The 20,709-nt window shown below is 44.0% G+C and overlaps 1 protein-coding gene across 9 annotated transcripts in view; it reads left to right on the top strand.

Moving 5' to 3' along the window:
- Positions 1–20,099, top strand: part of TLK2 (tousled like kinase 2) — a 113,844-nt gene extending 93,745 nt beyond the window's left edge. For 6 of the 9 annotated variants that reach the window (XM_032870907.1, XM_032870905.1, XM_032870906.1 and 3 more), the window contains 7 exons: positions 5,035–5,124; positions 5,680–5,715; positions 8,586–8,755; positions 9,992–10,130; positions 14,941–15,052; positions 16,600–16,707; positions 19,000–20,099. In XM_032870907.1, the coding sequence (XP_032726798.1) occupies positions 5,035–5,124; positions 5,680–5,715; positions 8,586–8,755; positions 9,992–10,130; positions 14,941–15,052; positions 16,600–16,707; positions 19,000–19,173 (829 nt within the window). In that variant the 3' untranslated portion in view covers positions 19,174–20,099. The remainder of the gene's footprint in view (positions 1–5,034; positions 5,125–5,679; positions 5,716–8,585; positions 8,756–9,991; positions 10,131–14,940; positions 15,053–16,599; positions 16,708–18,999) is intronic. The other 3 variants (XM_032870910.1, XM_032870904.1, XM_032870902.1) reach the window with 1 other exon arrangement.
- Positions 20,100–20,709: the final 610 nt, after the last annotated feature.

Genomic DNA, 20,709 nt, shown 5'->3' with positions numbered 1-20,709 from the left:
ACAGATGATAATGCTTTGGGGAACCTGGGGAGCTTTGGGCGGGACTTTTTCCGGCTGTTTCAATCATTTCATCATGGAGGAGACAGTGGGGGGGCACCTGGGGTGCTTCAGCGGTACTTATTTGACTCCTTTAGCTCCTCAGTGCTGCGCTCACCTCCCCGTCAGCTTCCCCTCTCAGAATGCTCCGTGTTCAGCATCTTGCTTACTATACTTGCCTGGCTTCGGAAGGCCACTCGTGGCTGTCTGTCGCCATATTTAGGGAGGGGCCGGGGAGAGTGACTGCTTTAGACGGAGTGATTATTACATGTACAGGTGTGAATTTCTTCTATCCACTAATGTCAGGTTTTGCTTGTTTCCCCTGACCCCGAGCTTCAGAACATAGGAATTCATGGCTTATTTCGTTTGGAGGCCAGGCATACCTATTTTGCTTTTAGGATCCCTCCCTGGGCTTAGTATTGTTTCCTCGTTGTATGTACAAGCACTGAGTTAGACGTGCCCTAACCCTAAAGGGAGAAGACAGGCCCCCCGCCCTTTTTTTAGAATTGTATTTATTTGGGGCGCCTGTGTGTCTCAGTCGTTAAGAGACTGCCCTTGGCTCAGGTCATGATTCTAGAGTCCTGGGATCGAGTCCCACATAGGGCTCCCTGCTTGGCAGGAAGCCTGCTTATCCCTCTCCAGCTTCCCCTGCTTGTGTTCCCTTTCTCGCTGTCTCTCTCTCTGTGTCAAATAAATAAGTAAAAGATTAAAAAAAAAAATCTGTTTGGCAGAGAGAGAGAGAGCGTGCACAAGCAGGGGGAGGGGCAGGCAGAGAGGAAGCAGACTCCCCGCCGAGCAGGGAGCCTGATGCCAGGCTTCCATCTCAGGACCCTGGGATGGTGACCTGAGCCAAAGGTAGATGCTTTGCCAACTAAGCCACCCAGGCACCCAAGACAGCCCTCTAAGATAAAAACAACCCACCTCCTTTCTGTAAAAGCAGTTTTGGGGTTTTTTTTTCTTTCTTTTTTTTTTTTTCAAGCTTTTATTTATTTATTTGACAGTGATCACAAGTAGGCAGAGGCAGACGGAGAGAGAGGAGGAAGCAGGCTCTCTGCAGAGCAGAGACCCGACGTGGGGCTCTATCCCAGGACCCTGGGATCATGACCCAAGCCGAAGGCAGAGGCTTTAACCCACTGAGCCACCCAAGCGCCCCTGGGTTTTTTTTTGTTCTTACAAATAGTCCTTTGGAGAGAAAAATAGCAGTGGTCTTTGACCACTTTGAAGTAGCCTTTTAATTGGATGCTAAAGCTCATTTCTGCGTCCTCACCTGGTTCTTGGGGCACAGACTAAAGCAACTCTTACTACGTTCCTGTTACTTACCAGGGGTGCAGGAGCGCTTCCTCCCCCATGCAGATGGGCAGTGGCGCTCAGCACTGGAGAAGTGGAGGCTCCTGTGACATTAAGGGAAATGGGGCTTAGCAGAGGTACAGGAAAGGGGATGGTGTGTGGTTTATGCATGGCGCCCTGCATGTGCGTCTTGCGTGACAGGCAGCTGCGGTCCAGATGCGTCTGAGGAGCAGTTGGATTATTAGACGTGCATTCTAGTCACTGGTGTGCGGGGACGAACGGCATGCCACAGTGAACGCTGGGAGCACTTCAGAGAAGGAGACCACATGTTGTTGTGACCAGTTAATGAAGGAGAAATGTCCGCGTCATACTGAGATTGTCAGGAGTGCATAAGGGTGTTGGAACTCTATGTGCTTCTCAGTAGAAATGCTCTTCAGCTCTGCCTGGAGCCCGTTCTCTGTCTTGTGTGTGCACTGAGCCCTTGACTTCGTGATGGGCCAGCCGTGGTCAACCTTGAGAAAATGGTTCATGGGCTGGGATTGACCCATGCTTTGCCTGGGCTCAGTGTGCAGGTTTTCGGCTTGCCCAAGAAGGAACTCTGCTGAGGAACAGGGCGCTGTAGGGGCTGCTGCCTGCCTTAGGCTTCTGTGGAAGCAAGGGGAGAAGCCGGGACCGTGTGCCTCCGCAGCGCATTTGGCAAGCTGCTCCAGGGGCTGCCGGCTAGGGATCGGGGCTCTGTCTCCCATTCCTCTGCTGCGCGGAATCAGAGCAAGAGGAGGGGGTTGGTCTCATTTTTCTAAGCTCTTGACTGCTCTAGCTCCAGGCTCGCAGCCGTACCTCACTACCCTTTCGTTTCTTCACCAGAGGTGGGAATTGTGGCACCCAGGCAACTTCTGGGGAGCCGTCTCTGCAGGGGCCATTTCTGAGCCGACAAACATACGGGGGAAGGGCATGCGGGGTTCTGGTGACACTCGCGCCTGGGGAGAGATTCCTAAGCACCTCTGCCTTGCTGCGGAAGAGTTTGCTTGACATGGAATCATAGTGGTGAATAGAGGCTGCATAGATAAGTGAATTAGCAAAATGTCATTAACGCCTTTGAACTTAAAGAAGGCTTCTTCTATCAAGCATGTAACATTTTAGAGAGTGCTTTAAAAATTTAGTATTAAACTAAAAAGTGTACACTTTGGTGGTGTGATAACATTGTAACATACGAAAATGCTGCTGTTCTTCTGCACAGTAATGCCTTTGATTGCTGTATTATTGTGGGAGTGACTTCCCAGTCCCATCTGGAATCAAGGCATTTATTTGGGTAAAAAAGAAGGAAGAACTCTAAAAGATAGTTTTGCTTAATTTGGGGTTCTTTTCTGAACCTCCTTTCCTCTCCTCCCCCCACAAACAAACAGCAAACTGATTGTTTTACTTTTGCATTATTAAAGCATTAGTATTACAAGATTTACCTCCCCCAAATAACATATTAAGAACTCCATGGTAGGAAACATTTCCTATAAAGCTATCCACAGAAATAATTATATCTGAAATAGTTTATTTTTATGTATGATAGTCTTTTAATTTTTAGGATAAAATCATTTTGGAAGTCTAAATATATATCCACTTACAAGAGAGTAAAAAACTAACACAGTATTGGATATGTTTCCTCCAGTTTCTAATTAAAGTTTCTGTATTTGTATTTCATTAACCCCTCGGGTGCTAAATTCAAAGTTGAACATGTGAAGGATGTGGCAGGAGCCACTGGCTTGCCTCATGAGGCGGGAGAAGCAGGCTTAGAGCCTGACAGAGTGACCAGAGATAATACCCTGGTTGACAAGGACTTTGAATGACCCTCCCTTTGGTTCTTAATTTTTACATCCTTTAGTTTCCTCTGTTTTCTGTACCTTGACAGAGAAATTGGTCTCTGCTCTGAAATATACAACAAAATCAAGAAGTTTAAACAGAATGGCAAAGAACTATACACTTCTAGTGTGTTAGCGTGAGAAATGACTGAAATGGTTATCTGGTTGGTCCCTAGCTTTCTAAACTTGGCTTTTGTGAGCAGCATTACCTTAATTTTACTGAATGAAATATCACATGGAATCTTGATACTTGAAAAGGACAGGTGTGATGCTGCTTAGGTGGGGTGGGGGATGGGGGTCACAGCTGCGTTTGCTCAGTGTCTGCACGGGGGCTTGGGAGGCCTGGATCTCCAGGAAGCAGCCTTTGAAACCTCCAGTTGCGTGCAGCCCTGGGGAAGCCCAGATAAGCGACATCACAGAGCTGGGACTCGAGGCCAGATTTCCAGCTCCCAGCATAGTGGGTGTCCTAACAACTGCTCTGCCTAAATGCTGACAAGTCTTTTCTTTTCAGAAAGACATAAAGATGATGGAAGTATCAGAAGAAGGAAAAAAAAAAAAAGCCAAAAGTGGCAGCTTAAAAAATAAGCTTAGATCAAATACAGTTTTCATCTGGGAAAAACCTGTTTATTTCTTTTAGATTCCTTTTCCTCTCTTCTCCTTGCCCTGATTGTTTCCTCGGCTTTTCTTTAGTTGAGTACTTTTTATGCATCTTTGTCATATTGTAATATGTTTCAGAAAACATCAACTTAGTTTTATTTTACCATACTCTGCAAAGTTTCTCTTTTCTGAGTCTTGCCTTATAAGAAAATGCCCCAAATTAAATGGTGCTAGCTTACTTAAAATTTAAAAATTTTCCGTCACTCTTTGTATATAAGAACAAAATACTTTAAAAATTATTGGTAATTACACTGAATAAACTTATTCTGTAATTCTTTTAAAATTCAATGAATATGTGAGATTATATGGTTTGTTGTTGTTCCTAATCTTGCTAAATGATTTTAAATTGGAAAAGCACTAAAAAAAAAAGTTAATATGTTTATGTAAGCTCTCATCCCAAGAAAACTGGGGTTCAGTGATGTTCTTTTTTCTTTTTTTAAAGATTTGTTAATTTGAGGGAGCGTGCAGGTGTGCACTCGCACACACGCAGACAGGCACGTGCTAAGGGGGTGGGGCAGAGAGGGAGAGAGAATCCCGAGCAGACTCCTCACTGTGTGTGGAGCCCATTGTGGGGCTGGATCTCACTCTTCTGAGATCATGATCTGAGCCGAAATCAAGAGTTGGACACTGAGCAGAATGAGTCACCCCAGCATCCCGGGTTCCATAATTTTTTATCAGTTTCACATTAGAAGAAAGTAAAGCTGATAGCCCTTTCATATTATAAGGAGAATTTTAAAACAAATAAAAAGTACTGCTAGTATCGCCTTATATAATCTGTAATCCTTTTACCCAAGGAGTTTAAATGCCAAAATTGATCTCCTTGTTGTATCCCCGGGATATAAACATTTATAGATATGAATTATCAGCTTTTGAGGGGAAAGAAAAACTCTCTTTATAATTTTTAAAGCTTTGGTATTTGGGTATAAATATTAAACAGGTGAGATAGTGATAGAATGAACTTGAAAGGGGTAAAAGGTTGGTAAAAGTCATTCAACAAATATTTGAGCACCTGCTACTTTCTCAACAGCTTGGTAGACACCAGTAGTGAAAATAGGATGAGGAAAGGTATGGGGGCCAGCCAGACCTGAATGCATAGGCAGAAACAAGAAGCAATGAGAGCATATGTAGGTGTATCCTTGAAGAGGTCTGAAAGATAGTCCAAAATGCAAAAATACAAAATGTTAATTTTCCACTTTGTTTGCAGGCATGCATGTAGGGAATACCGGATTCACAAAGAACTGGATCATCCCAGGATAGTTAAGCTGTATGATTACTTTTCACTGGACACTGACTCGTAAGTGCCGTGCCATTTTAGCTTAGCAGTTGATACTGGTTTCTTGTGGTGTGTTGACTACTCATGGAGTAGAGTTTCAGTCTGGGTCGAGGAAATGCCCTCTGAGGGAACCGGGTGCATTTATTCCTGGGCAGATGAACCTGCGTGAATTCACATTTGGGCCAGCAGTACATCTCTTAGCTACAGGATCCGTGCAGTGGTGTGCTGGTAAATGTTTAACAACCAGCTGGGTGGGGAGGGGAGAGGATGCATTCATAGTATTGGACACGTCCTGTGATAATGAATTTCTCAGCATGTCTAGTTTCACACTGAAAAAAATCCAGCTTTATTGAGATATCATTTGAATACCGCATAGTTCACTCTTTTAAAAGTATACAATTCAAGGCTTGTAGTATAGTCACAGATATGTGCAGTCATCGCCATAGTCATTTTTAGAACATGTTCACTACCTCAGAAAGAAACCCCATATTTTTTGCTGTCGCTCCCCTAGTTCCCCCTCCCCCGACCTGGCCCCCAGGCCTAAGCAGCCACTAATCATTTTTTTTGTCTCTGTAGATTTCCTATTCTGGACTTTCATGTGAATGACTCATGGTATATAGACTTTTATGACTGGCTTCTTTCATTTAACAAGACGTGTTTTCAAGGTTCATCCTTACTGTAGCATGTATCAATACTTCATTCCGTTTTTGACCGAATATATCCCATTGTATGAATGTACCACCTTTTGTTTGTCCATTCATCCTACCAGTGGCTTAATAACCAGCTCATGAAATGCCTGAAAATTTAACTATCAGCTCTTGGTAACTGTCACAAGTTGGTGCCAGCTACCTCTGACACGCACCAGTGAGTGTGGCCCGTACAGGAGTCTGCCCCAGCTAGAGATTCTGATGAACAGTGATAGGCCTTTCAAGGAAGGACCCGCAGTGTGATTTTATCATACAACGGGAATGAACGTAGGCAAATGAAGGCATAACCCAGTGCTGCACGTGAAGTAGAGCCTCACAGGCGTGTAGGAGGTTGGAGGTGGAAGGGATCTCAGTTCAGCTCTCTCACTGAATAGATGGAAATTTGTGGACCAGGAAAGTTAAAGGACTTGCCCGAGATCTATAATACTCTTAGGCATTGTTGTATAATGTTACCTGATATAGGTAAGCTCTGTCACCTTTGGGCTTATCAAGGGGTTTAGAAATACTTGAGCATTTGGGAACGTTTTTTCTGTAGGACTCTGAACTGAGTGAGGAGAATGTACCTTAGAGTCTGGCCAGCAGGTGTTCCTTTTTGCCCTGCAGGATGATTCTGGGCGTTTTGGCCTATTCCACACAGTAGCTGTCTCACAGGTTCTGTGCCGAGAACTGTCCCACATTTAGAAATGTTTCCAAAAGGGGAGAGACCTTAACTCCCTTTGGAAATGTGAATGATCCCTTCTTCCCACCTGTTCAGGGATGTTCCCTTTCCAGAAGGGTGACCCTTGAACTGGCATAGTCAGTGTGTGGTTAGCATGGGTGGAGTTTAGATGAGTATCTAGGTAGAGAACAGGTCTCCACAGGGTGGCCTTACCTTTTTGCTTTGAATAAATTCTTGAATACTAGATAGACTGTCATTCCCCCCCACCCCACCGCCACTACCCCTCAAAATGTAAGTACAAAAAACATCTCAAAAAGAAGTATGACTTGGATTATTTGCAGTTTTGAATCCTGTATACACTTTTAACTAATCTGAGGAATTGATTTGGTTGTCTGCTATTTTTTAGTTTATTTTGGTCCTCCTACTGTGTGCATGGTGAATTTTCACCATCATTTTATAAAATCTTCTGAGAGTTGTTTGGGTGTTAAAGTGAGATTTTATTTTAAGCTTGCACTTGGGTCAAGGAATACATAGACCAAGCATGAGAGTCTATGTCTCAGATCAGAGAGTCTATAAATTTTTGATATTTATCCTTAAATAGTGTGCTAACATGCCCTAGTGTGTTTCATAAGAAACATAAGCTGGTCAGTTCAGGATCTCATAGGACCGTGTTTGTCTACCTTCCATTGCAGAGGTTTTTGAAGGCCTCAAATGGCCTGGGGGCCATAGTGCTAGTCCCAAGTGTGTTTGCTCTCGGCTCTGCTCCTCACCCTTCCCCTGCTCTGCATCTTAGCTGAGTTGACCCTTGTAGGCTTTTTTCCCCAGGCTCCTGTGTCAGTTGTTGTTCAGCTGGTTTCAGCCACTGCAGAGACAGAGTTGGTGGCGGGGAGAGAGAGAGAGACACACACACACACACACACACACACACACGCACACACACCCCGCTGTGATTCCAGCTCAGTTCTGGTTGCACCATCTCTGCCGTCTGGCCCTCTGGCCTTAGGGTGCTGATGGCTTCCTGTCTAGATGATCTCTGGGGTGCCTCACTGGCCAGTTTACCCTCTCAGCTCTTCCATCATCCATGTGATGGGTGCCCTGCATTAAAACCTCTCTATTTTATTTCCTGACTAGAGCCTGAGTGTTAACACCCACATTGTCACAGCTTAGGATAATTTAAAAGGTCTTCATCTCTCAGGTTTACTCAAACAATTCAAGAAGCCTTACTTTGGTTTATAATAGCCTTGGAAGATAGACACGTGACCCTTAGTGCTACAAATGGTATATAGTTTTAGATTTGAGTCTGTATGATGTATTGATGTTAAGTGGAGGAAAAAACTCATACTATGTAATGACACATTTGTTAGAATCACAGATACCATGCTTTTAAAAGATTTTATTTTTTGACAGAGAGAGTGCACAAGCAGGGGGAGCAGCAGGCAGAGAGAGGGAAGTGGGGAAGCAGGCTCCCTGCAGTGGGGAAGCAGATGTGGGGCTTGATCCTAGGACCCTGGAATCATGACCTGAGCTGAAGGCAGACGCTTAACTGAGCCACCCAGGCACCCTGATACTGTGCTTTTTAAAAGTTCTTTATACCTTGTGTTTAGCAAGGAGACATTATAGTACAGTATTGTGTCAGACTGCCATATGACATGACATGTAACCAATTCATGGGACCTGGGCAAACCGTAGATTCTTTGTTACTGTCAGCACTCGGGTCATACGAAATGTTTGCTTTGAGACTTGTGTACCTGATCACAGTCTGCTCGCTTAGAACTGGAGCACGGCAGGGATATGTGTAGGAGAGCCTTCTGGAAAGATACCTAGCTGACGTACATTACAGTTCTTGTCAGTCTTCGTATAGTCTGGATGTAAGAAGAGGAATGTCCTGGGTGAACTGAGGCGCAGCAGATTGCCATGTTGGAGGCTGGGAAGGCTGTCCACCAGGGCTCTCCTTCCTGTCAGCCTCTCAGTAGCTACTACCGAATAAAGAACAGTACTTTAAGGAATGAAGAACAGAGCACGTAGCTATAATTACCTGGTTTCCACTGGGGCTGGCTGAAGAAGTCTTAATCTGCTTGTTCTTTCCCACCGTCAAATGTCGGTTTATTTGTCTTTAGGTTTTGTACAGTATTAGAGTACTGTGAGGGCAATGACCTGGACTTCTACCTGAAACAGCACAAATTAATGTCGGAGAAAGAGGCGCGATCCATTATTATGCAGATTGTGAATGCTTTAAAGTACTTAAATGAAATAAAACCTCCCATCATACACTATGACCTCAAACCAGGTATGTCTAACTTTTAGGCGACTGTATTGATGGTTTTTCTCTGGTCTTCGAAGTGACTTGAAATTTTACAAAGTCAGAGAATGTGAGGGAGGCTGGAAGCCTCGTCGCGGCTGGCTCTGCCCGGGCAGGTATGGGAAGAGTCCTGGCCCGGCAGTGCTGGGCTGGAGAGGGGGAGTGGGACTAAGTCCTCAGGAGAAACAATGCCCTTGTCTTTAGGGCCAGGGCATTTCATGATGTCAGCCCGATTAAGAAAGAACTGCTCTAGCAAGCTCAGCTTTGTTTTTTTCCCATTACTCACACTATGTAGCCGTTCCTCTCCTCCAAGTCTCTTTGGTAAGTGCCCCCAAATGAACGAGTGATTTTGCAAGTCCGTCTCCCATTTCATTAAATCCCAGCAGTCTTTCATCTTTTTGTATGGTTACTATGTAAACTTCAGTAAACCTCCGTGAACAGGAGAGGCCAGTTACTTACCCCTGTTTTTTTGTTGTTGTCCTCCTGGGCTGTTTTTCAGAGTCTCTGTATGTTCTCTGTAGACAGCTGGCACCACCAGTGTTTGGAAGATGGTTCCCATTTACCGCTTGGTGGGCACAGTTGTTAACTCTGCTTCCCTCTCCTGGTAGTTACGTATTAAATCTCACTGTTCAGTATTCTTCAGTGTTCTCATACAGTTCAAATGACTAAAAAATTCATTACAACAAAGTGATTTTTAAAATGATGGCCATTGTGTGATTGGGTTTTCCATCACTGAATCCAGTACGTTTTCCCGGCGTAGGAGCTGTAGGTGGCACTGTGGTACTAGCTTTGATTCCCTTGTATATTTCTGTGTTTTTTATTTTTGGGTTTCTTTTTTTTTTTTTTTTTTTGGTCCTGAAACGACTATTCTAAAACAGGGTGGTTTAGAGATCGTTACTGAAAGTTCATATGAAACTTCCCCACCATTTTTGACCAACTGTCCAAGTGGTATTTTACTTTGGCAAGTTACTGTTTTTTTCCCCACTGCTCATAGTGGTGGTTTTGGCACATCTAGCAGGTGATTCTTGGAAAATGGAAGTTTGCAGCCAGACGCTGAGGACTCTCCTCCAGCATCCAGAGTCCAGATCATTTTATTCCAGGAATTTAGATGTTGCTATTAATGTACAAGAGTTTGACTTCAGTTGTCCCCTTCTTGTCTGTTATTACCTTGAACTTGTCTCTTCATTAGTCTCTTTTTATTTATGAAAGTTTTCATCTTTTTAGGTAATATTCTTTTAGTAAATGGTACAGCATGTGGAGAGATAAAAATCACAGATTTTGGTCTTTCCAAGATCATGGATGATGATAGCTACAATTCCGTGGACGGCATGGAGCTAACGTCACAGGGTGCTGGTACTTACTGGTAGGTATCCATCTGGGAGATCTGCCAGGTTGGCTGGTGGAGATAAGGCTGTCCTATTCTGAAATACTGGTAATTAATGATTAATATCTATGTCCTTTCTTAGGCAAAAATGCTGTAAACCAAAGTAGACTTTCCTTCTCAGATATTACTGTCTTTCCAGCAGGTTGACTCTTTGTATTTAGTTCATTATTCTTTCCTTTTTGGAAACCATTGAGAGAGGTTATATGTAGCCAGGTGTTGGAGTTGTGTGTGTTTCTTCCTAGGGCTTGCCCCATGGAGTAGGAAGAGAATGAGATTGCTCATATGTATTTAAAGAATGGCCCCAAATTATTTTCAGTACAAGTGAAGCGTGTGTGCGCTCCGTCTCTCTTTTTTTTTCCGAGAGAGGGAGAGAGAAGGTGAGGGGAGAGAGGGAGAGAGAGAAAGAGAATCTTCAGCAGCTTGACACTCTGTGCAGAGCCTGAAGCGGGGCTCAGTACCACAACCCTGAGATCACGACCTGCGCTGAAATCAAGAGTTGGACACTTAGCCGACTGAGCCACCCAGGCGCCCCATTGCAGGTCTCTTCTTGTGCATTAACAGGCTGAGGGATTCATCTCTGGAGTTGCCGGAGGATGGTAGACTGCCAAGAACTAAGGAGTTGTGAAAGATCAGTATGTAAAGTAACCTCAGGATCCCTTGAAATCTGAACAGGAAAAAAGTGCAGCTGGCCAAGAAATGTATCCATCTCCTCAGCCATGCTCTAAAAGGTTTTGGGCCACATAGCTTCCATCTGTTGCCTGGAGCTACCCTTACCCCAGCTAGCTCTGTGACCTCCCCTACCTCTGCCTGGTCTTCCTTCAGACAGTGAGAACCATAAAAGATACCTGCAGCCCAGGCATTTAACTTTGTGATTGTAAAGCCGTGGCCACAGAGCTTCGTTTTCACTTCTGAGGTGGTAACGGAGCTCCATGTCGGGTGTGTGATTCCAGCGTGGAGAAAGCCTCCAGCAGCACCGAGGGAGGGGTTACATACACTGTTAAACCCCATGGTCTGTTGGTCAGATCTCTTATGTTTGCGACTGGAGGGCCCTGGGCTTAGCAGAATAGTGACTGCCTGGAAATGAGGGTGTGGGTTGGAAGCAGACAGAGAAGGGGAGTTCGTTCACAACCCACAAGATGGGCTCTGTCCTCATCAGTCTGATCATGTGTAAGTTACGTATGTCAGAGAAACCATCAAATCCTGAGAAAAACATCATGTGCACAAAATTTCTATTTTCATTGCTCCTTATTTTTTGTGGAGATGGTACCTATAGTGAAAATCAGTACCTAAATTAAAACTTGGAGATTCTAGGTTTAAAATAGAAGCTACATTTACAGTGTTTATTTACTATGGTGGTTATTGTGGGTTAGTGTTCCTGTCGCTAAATGACACAAAAATATCTCTTATTGGGGGTTCTGGAAACAGGTCTATACCTCTGCTATATAAATTCACTAGAACTTAGATTTTGGCTTTTTGTTTTGTAGCTTGTTCTTTTTAAAAAGTGAAGCCTTTTAAATGTTTAGTTTTCTCATTGGTACCTATTGCTATATTTGCTAAGCTATTAAAAATTAAGTGGAGGGGATACCTGGGTGGCTCAGTGGGTTAAAGCCTCTGCCTTTGGCTCAGATCATGCTCCCGTGGTCCTGGGATCAAGCCCTTCATCGGGCTCTCTGCTTGGCAGGGAGCCTGCCTCCCCCGCCTCTCTCTGCCTGCCCCTCTGCCTACTTGTGATCCCTGTCAAGTAAATAAATAAAATCTTAAAAAAAAAAACAAAAAAAAAACTGTGAGAAAGCTCTATATGGAAACTTCTTCACATGGTATATAAAAGATCACCGTTTGGTCCCTTCCAAACTAACATAAACTATATTTGGGGTCGCCTGGGTGGCTCAGCGGGTTAAAGCCTCTGTCTTTGGCTCAGGTCATGATCCCAGGGTACTGGGATCGAGCCCTGCATAGGGCTCTCTGCTCAGCAGGGAGCCTGCTTCCTCCTCTCTCTGCCTGCCTCTCTGCCTACTTGTGATCTCTGTCAAATAAATAAATAAAAATCTTTAAAAAAAAATTTAGTGGTTGACAGAGCTGTACTCCTGAAACAAATAATACATTACATGTTAATTTTAAAAATGTAAAAAATAAAAAAAATTTAGTGGTGAAATTTAAACAAAAATTATGTTTGGGAATTGGCTTCAAAGTAATGTTTGTGGGGGGAGGGGTATACAAACAAAGATTGGCCCCATGTTGATATTTATTGAAACTGGGTGATGGTTACTTGGGGATTCATTTTACTGTTCTTTCTACTTTGGATTATATTTGAAGATTGGTTTCATAGTAAAAGGTGAGATGGAGAGGGATGCTACTGAGAATATTTAATTCCGTGGGTTCCTGTGAAGGTTTACAAAGTCTCCATGTTGGTACAAGCATTGTCTTAATCACCTTCCTCATATGTTATCCTGTTGTGACGTCTGCAGAGATATAAACAGGACAGGAAGACATAACAAATTCTAGGTTGGTTGTTGTAGTATTTGGTAGAGTTCTTCTCCATTGAACCCTGCTTTTATTTTAAGATTTTTTTTTTCAAGATTTTATTTATTTGTCAGAGAGAGAGGGTGAGTACGCAGAAGCAGGCAGAGTGGCAGGCAGAGGCAGAGAGAGAAGCAGGCTCCCTGCCGAGCAAGGAACCTGATGCGGGACTCCATCCCAGGACCCTAGGATCATGACCTGAGCCAAAGGCAGCGGCTTAACCCACTGAGCCATTCAGGCGTCCCTAAGATTTTATTTTTAAGTAATCTTGACACCTAACGTGGGAATCGAATGCATGCCCCTGAGATCAAGGGTCACGTGCTCTGTGACGCCTGGGTGGCTCAGTTGGTTAAGCAGCCTACTCTTGATCTCAGCTGAGGTCTTGATCTCAAGGTTGTTAGGTCAAGCCCCGCAACAGGCTCCACACTTAAAAAACAAACAACCAAACAAACAAAAAAGAAGTCGCATGATCCACTGACTGAACCAGTCAGGCCCCCTGAATACTGCTAAATAAACGACCAGTAAACTAGACCTTGAGAATCTCCTCCATGACAATTTTATCATGATGGAACATGCAACTTGGTTTTTAAACACAGTTGAGGGCAGTAGAACTGTCCTCTCTCTCCTGAGGTCCTCAATAGGGAATTAGAGTACTTATTATTTTCGGTATTATCTGGGTGAAGAGCTAGTTTGTTTCTCCATTTACACATGGGAAAACAGACCTAGAAAGTGATTTTCCAGATTTGTACTATCCAATGGCAGTGTCTTTTTTTTTTTTTTTAACTAATGTCTTTTGTACTCTGAGTATTTGGCTAAGTTATTACTCGGTATTTGGGTAAGTTCAACAACTTCTGTCCTTCCCTGCCATCTCCATGAGAGATTAAATACATTAAAATGTATATTAAAATGATCATTTTGTAATCAAGTTTTGTTTGTTATTTACCAAGATCATATTTAAGTTATGTATATTGGAGAACCAAAAACCATGAAAAGTCAGGTTCAGGGTGGTTTGAGTGGCATTTGGGAGAGCTGGTTTTTTTATTCTTTTTCCTGCATTTTTATTTCTTTGCTTAACCTCTTCCTAAGTCAGTATGTGTTTTGGCTAACAGTTTTCATTGTGAAACAATAATATAGGTCAGTGGTCTTAATCATCCCAAAATGTCTGTTACAAGTAATAAATAAGAAACAAGAACATGACACTAAACTTCTTCAAAAAAAAAAAAAAAAAAAGCCCATCATCAAATATTTTCTGCCTCTCAACTCTTGTGGCCCCCTTCAAGTTGTAAGTTTAGATTTTTATACCAGAATCACAGCAGGGTCTAAAATAAAGAATTTTTCACAGAATTGATTTTACCAGCATGAAATCTGCAGAAATTGATCTGTTATCTTCAGAATGCTGCCTTCCAGCTGTGCCGTGGCTAAGACCCCAGGCAGTGAGTGGAAGCATATTTGTTTGGTTTCCTAAATGCCAAGAGGCACTTACCTTCCACACCATACAATTTGGTGTGGTTGGCTGCCCAGCTAGTCTTTTTCAGAGGCCAGGGGTGGGTGGTGCGGGAAGGAACTCAGATGAGAGTTGAGTTGTGCTAACTACTAGTTTGTTTGGCTTTTTCTGCCCTACTTGTTAGACTTCCAGTAAGCCCCTGATCACCCTTGACGTGGGAAATGTAAAATACCTTTGTAATATCGCCGTTTATTAGAGGTTGTAGTTATTCCCAGTCCAGATTTTGCAAAGAGCCTACTTCAAGAAGGCAGCCAGCCAGTCCCCTTGCAGATTTCTTTGGGGTTCTGAATTCATTTGGACTTTCAAGATCGTTATTTTAGAGACCGTCCTCTTTCTTAGCCGACATGAAAGCAAACCCACACCACTTCGAGTTCTGTTTCGATGTGTGCTGCTGCGGCTCTCATAAAGGGAATGCGCGTCTTCTGTGTTCTCTCTCCTTCTGAAACTTGTTGACTGACATGTATGTTAGGGTACACCCCTGGAAAAGGGTGCTGGGGTGGGTGAAGCAGGGACTAGGGGGAATGTTTTTGTCTCACTGTGAGTTGGGAAGTGTATTTTAAGGCTTTTAGGATAGGACCGCCTCCTTAAGTTAGAGTGTCTTCTTGCAGACTTTCCCCAGCTAGGCCCAGGTTGCTTTTTTGGCAGAATTTCAGTTAAAATTCAGATATTTTTAATAGTTCACACAAGGTTTTCTGCTTTGCCTTTTTGTACATGTCCTAGATTTATACAGTCACTTTTCTAAGAATTTTTATTTTCCTTTTGTCCCAGGTATTTACCACCAGAGTGTTTTGTGGTTGGGAAAGAGCCACCAAAGATCTCAAATAAAGTTGACGTCTGGTCAGTGGGTGTGATCTTCTACCAGTGTCTTTATGGAAGGAAGGTAAGGAAGAAGGTCAGATGCGGTGGCTTGATGTCTGTCTTGGGGCGCACATACACACTGGCATGGTGTCGGTTATTCTCTTGGAATTGATTATACAGAATGGAATCCTGAAAGTTGTGGTTTGAAGAAAATACAGACACTCATAAAAGCTTTATGCATAAGCAGAACTTTTCAACCCTGCGTACTTAATGAATTCCACTGGGCTACTGAAAACATGCATTTTTGCTGTTTTCAGTTAGATCCAGGATATGTTTTGTTTCTGATAATATGTACAAGGAATTGTATGAAATAGTTTATTTAAAGTATACAGTTGTCTCAGGAGCCATTCTTTAGGTCTCAAGAACTGAAATTTGAAATATCTACAGGGCTCTTTATTCTCAGCCACTCCATTAGTTAACGCTATTATAAATAAAAGCCTGCTTTCTGTTTTCTGTATTGAGGAAGTGTAGTGTTAAAAGGTGTTCACTGTCTTTTACCTCTGGATCAAGGTGATAGATCATTTGGACACATAATAACCCAGGTAGTAAACTATACCTAATGAATTTTCACATCTGTGTTTTCCTGTGTTCATAAGCCTACTGCCTTATAAATAAACTTACATACTAGGATCCAGTGCGTGTGTACTCACATATTTGCTGTCAGTGTGTTATAAGTAATTGAAGTTCGTCTGAGATCCAGAGTTGCGTGCTCTACTGACTGAGTCAGCCAGGCTCCCCCAGAGGAGTTAATTACGACTTACACTCTCTGATAATGTAGAAATGCTGCTGAGAATGTTGGTAGAGGTTATGTACAAGCACGGTAGAGATGACACTAGGCTTGAACTTATATTTTAAGATCTTCTTAGAAAATTGGGCTTCCTGAGTGGTGCAGGCAGTTAGGGGTCTGACTCTTGGCTTCGGCTCGGGTCATGATCTCAGGGTCACGACATGGAGCTGCCCCATCAGGCTCCTCGCTCAGTGAGGAATCTGCTGAAGATTCTCCCTCTCTCCCCCACTCCCACATGCTCTCTCTCTCTCTCTCAAATAGAATCTTGGGGGAGGGGCAAAAAAGAAAGAAAATGGCACATTGGGGCACAGATGAAGCAATTAAGTACCCCCAGCCCGCCCCCCCACTTTGTACTTACTCCTTCTCTTCTACTTCCTTTTCCATCTCTCTTTACCTGTGTCTTGGGTCTGCCAATGGCACAAGTATGTATTACTTAAGCCTACAGGTATCACTGAGGGTAGAAGAGGTTGCTGGTTCCTGCTGGAATATTCTTTTTCTTGGCTGTAAGCAAACCTGAACAGAGGTGTTGCGATAGGACATGCTGTTTCTGGTCCCAGCTCTGCCTTAACCTTGATGTTGCCTTGTGAGTGTGTTCCTTAAGTTCTGAGCCTTTCCACGCCTCACCTATAAAAAGAGGGAGTTAGAGGAGACCATCTCCAAAGTTCGTTCTTTCCAGCAACTCTCACTGAAGCATGTCTTCATTATTTTCCTATGGTTTTGAATTGTGTTCTCTTTAATTTTAACCAGAGGCCCACCTCTGTTTGTTTTGTTTTGTGTGATAGCCTTTTGGCCACAACCAGTCCCAGCAAGACATTCTACAAGAAAATACTATTCTTAAAGCTACTGAAGTGCAGTTCCCGCCAAAGCCAGTAGTAACACCAGAAGCAAAGGTAAGTTGTGACCCATTGGCAAGCAAAAAATGACTGCTTTGCTTTCTGTATTATTTCTCTCAGTAATAGTGGATGGATTATCAGTATAAAAGTCAGGAGTCAGTCAAAACCTCTGCCTCCTTCCGAATGTGTATTTCTCCAACCCCTACCCTGTTCTCCCCTTTCCTCCTACAACAAATACTTAGGGTGCCTGGGGAGTACTAAGAGTGGAGGGGATGGCGAGTGTGTAGCAGTGAACTACAGACAAGGTCCTTCCCTGTCAGGAGTTTCCGTTCCAGCAGGTGAGACAAAAAATAACTAGCAACAGATCCACCTCAGATGGTGAAAAATAAATGAGTAAGAAGATCGAGGGGCGGGAACTCCTTTTTTGATGGCCTGGTCAGGATGGCCTCCATGGTGAAGTGACGTATTGAGCAGTTGTGAATGATATGAAGGTGGGAGCCGTGTGTAGATTTGGGAGGACAGTACTCCAAGCAGAGCAGTGTGTGAAGCTGAGGTGTAAGGGCAAGCTTAGCTGATCCACGGAGCAGAGAGGAGCGGTCGGTGGGCGAGGCAGCAGGACAGATGGGAAACGCCCTTAGGTTTTACTCAGGGCAGCTGTGTGATCTGATTGAGGTTTCAAAAGGCTTCCCTGGCGGCTGTGTAGAGAGAAAATTCAAGGTGGAATTATCTGACCAATAATTATCCCATCCAACCCGAGGTAACCCATTTTACATCTCATTAAGAAAAGTTCTTTTTTTTTTTTTTTTTTTTTTTTTTTATTTTTTTATTTATTTATTTGACCGAGATCATAAGTAGTCAGAGAGGCGGGCAGAGAGAAAGGGAGCAGATTCCCCAGTGAGCAGGGAGCCCAATGCGGTGCTCGATTCCAGGACTCCGGGATCATGACCTGAGCCAAAGGCAGAGGCTTAACCCACTGAGCCACCCAGGTGCCCCAAGAAAGGTTCATTTTTAAAGGCTGAGGATTTTTGAATGTATTTCTGTGAATTTGTTTTTATCTTCCAAATCCTTTAATCAGGCAGCTATGTTTGTGGTTTTGATTTTGGAAAAACAGGATTGTTGCTGTACTTTTGGTTTTTTATTAATTAAACCTGGAAAAAAGAAAATCATTACATCTCATATTTTAGGTTTTTTTTTTTTCTTTTTTTTTAATTTTATTTTTTATAAACATATATTTTTTTCCCCCAGGGGTACAGGTCTGTGAATCTCCAGGTTTACACACTTCACAGCACTCACCATAGCACATACCCTACCCAATGTCCATAACCCCACCACCCCTCCCAACCCCCCCTTTAGTTTTTTTTTTTAAATAGACTTTGTTAGGCTATATTTTTTTAGAGCGATTTTAGACTCACAGCAGCACTGAGCAGAAAGTAAAGAGTTTCCGTGTATTCCGTGTTCCTACACGTGCCCAGCCTCCTGCACTGTCCGCCTCCTGCACCAGAGTGGGACATTCCTTAGAACTGATGGACCTATATTGTGACACTGTCATCACCTGAATGTAAAAGTATGGCCTGAGGGTCATAATGACATTTTAGATTTTTAAAAATCAGTTCATTTATTTAATTAAATTACAAGAGTGATTAAAAAATAGAAAAAGATAGATCACCTGTTTAAGCGCCTTTGTGATAAGAATGGTAGAAACTGATCCTATCTAGCCCGTCATACCTAGCACAAAGGAAACTTCCATGTTGGTAGTAAATTAGGATTCTGAGTGAAACCCGGCTCATAGTATGATTCCATGCCTCAGTACCCTTGGGGAGACAAGTCCTGTTCAGGTTTTCCTTTACTGCTTAGGTGTGTGAGGCAGAATGAGATCCACAGGGGAAGCATTTACCAACCTGTGATGCACTGTAGTGTTAGTAGGGGTGGGTGTCCTAACCCTGCCTGGGGTGGTGGCTTGTTTCACTTACTCAGGAAGTAGAAAGTTCCCATGAGGCCATGGTTTGTACACGCAGGACCGTGAAGGTAGATGTGCCCGGGGAAACCGGCCAAGGAGGAGAGAGTGGTTTTGTGTTCTGGGGGCAGAGGTATTCAGAGGTCGGGTCATGTCCCATTCCCCCTCAAGAACGGCTTGGCCACCTCCTTCAGGGAAGTAGTCCGTGGCCAGAGAGAGGCGCTGCTGCCCGTGCGTCCCCTTGCCTGGCCCTGTCTAGGTGTGCCTGGTGATTTCTGGGAAGGGCCCTGAGCTCCTGGCCTGGGTTCTGGCAGCTGCTGCAGAGCCCCAGGCTTCCATCTGGGGCCCCCAGGATGATCTCTGCCTCAGGCTTCTTCAAGAACCTTTCCTTTCAGGCGTTTATTCGACGATGCTTAGCCTATCGAAAGGAGGACCGCATCGATGTCCAGCAGCTGGCCTGTGACCCCTACTTGCTGCCTCACATCCGAAAGTCGGTCTCCACGAGTAGCCCCGCTGGAGCTGCTATCGCGTCGACCTCGGGGGCGTCCAATAACAGTTCTTCGAATTGAGACCCACTCCTAGGCCGCGAACTGTTCAGCACACACCAAGTGGACAAGTGGCATTCAGCAGCGGGTTTGGGACATAGCGAATCCGAATGGATCTCATGAAACCTGTACCAGGTGCTTTTATTTTCTTGCTTTTTTCCCATCCATAGAGCATGACAGCATCGATTCTCATTGAGGAGAAACCTTGGGCAGCTCTGGCCAGGCCTTGTAGGAAAAGGCCCCGCCCGAGGTTCCGGCGTCATCGGCCACTGCGTGTGGCTGCTCTGAGTGAGGAAAAAATTTAAAAGAAAAACTGGTTCCATGTACTGTGAACTTGAAAACATGCAGACTCAGGGGGGGGTCCCTGATGCAGTGCTTCAGATGAAGAATGTGGACTTGAAAATACAGACTGGGCTAGTCCAGTGTCTATATTTAAACTTGTTCTTTTCTTTTAATAAAGTTTAGGTAACATCTCCTGAAAAGCTTGTAGCACAAAGGCTCAGCTGGGGATGGTGTTTGACTTCGGAGGAAAAAAGTTGCTATTGCCCGTTAAAGGCACTAGAGTTAGTGTTTTATCCCTAAATAATTTCAATTTTTAAAAACATGCAGCTTCCCTCCCCCCTTTTTTATTTTTGAAAGAATACATTTGGTCATAAAGTGAAACCCGTATTAGCAAGTACGTGGCAACGTTCATTCCAGTCAGATGCAGCTTTCTCCTCCGTCTGGTCTCCCGTTTGCAGTCGCTTCCCTCGTCTCAGGAGGGAAAGCGTCGAGTGGGAGGACTGAGGTGTGTGGGGCTTTGCCGTCGGACAAAGAACGAGGTTAGAAGCCCGCAGCTTGGAGTCTCTAGGTTTTCAACTCTTTCTTCACAATTTGAACACTTGACGGTTGTCCCTTTTAATTTATTTGAAGTGCTATTTTTTTAAATAAAGGTTCATCTGTCCATGCAGTCCTCTTGGATTCTCTGAATGTAGTAACTATCAAAAACTGTTCCAGAGGTAGCCAGAAGATGGGCCGGGGAGCCAGATGCTCCAGGGATCAGGAGGTCCTCCCCACGGTCTCTGAATGTGCTTGCTAAATGGTGTACCTTTCTTGTTAACCACGATATTAAAACTTGATCAGCTCATAAGCTTTCCTCTGTTAGATCTTTTGGCAGGAAACAGCCTCCAGCCCTCTGAATTTTGTGGGTGTGTGCTGGTGTGTGCGTCTGTGTGTGCATGTGCGCACACGCTTTGTCTAACTCACTTTAATAGATTGAGCGAGTGGAGTTAAAAAAGAATCGCAGGGAGATAGGTATTTTGAACATGAACATTCTTTTGGAACTCCCCCCCCCCCCCCGCCTGCCCAACATTTGGTTGTTTCTGAGATGTGTGATGATCTGAAGACGGAGCTGAAATGGGAGATGCATGGCCCCACCGTGCCCTTGAAACAGCAGAGCACTCGACAGCAGAGAGGGGAGGAGGCCAGAGCCGGAGCATGTGGTAGCCAGCTTGGAATGTTACTGACATATGTGGCAAGAGGGCTCAGCCAGAAATATTTAAAGATGCAGCATTCAGGCAT

The sequence above is a fragment of the Lontra canadensis genome, unplaced genomic scaffold, assembly GCF_010015895.1.
Source record: "Lontra canadensis isolate GAN:19392208 unplaced genomic scaffold, GSC_riverotter_1.0 scaffold41, whole genome shotgun sequence".
NCBI lineage: Eukaryota > Metazoa > Chordata > Mammalia > Carnivora > Mustelidae > Lontra > Lontra canadensis.
Note: the sequence above shows the minus strand (reverse complement) of the source record. Positions and strands in the feature narration are given on the sequence as shown.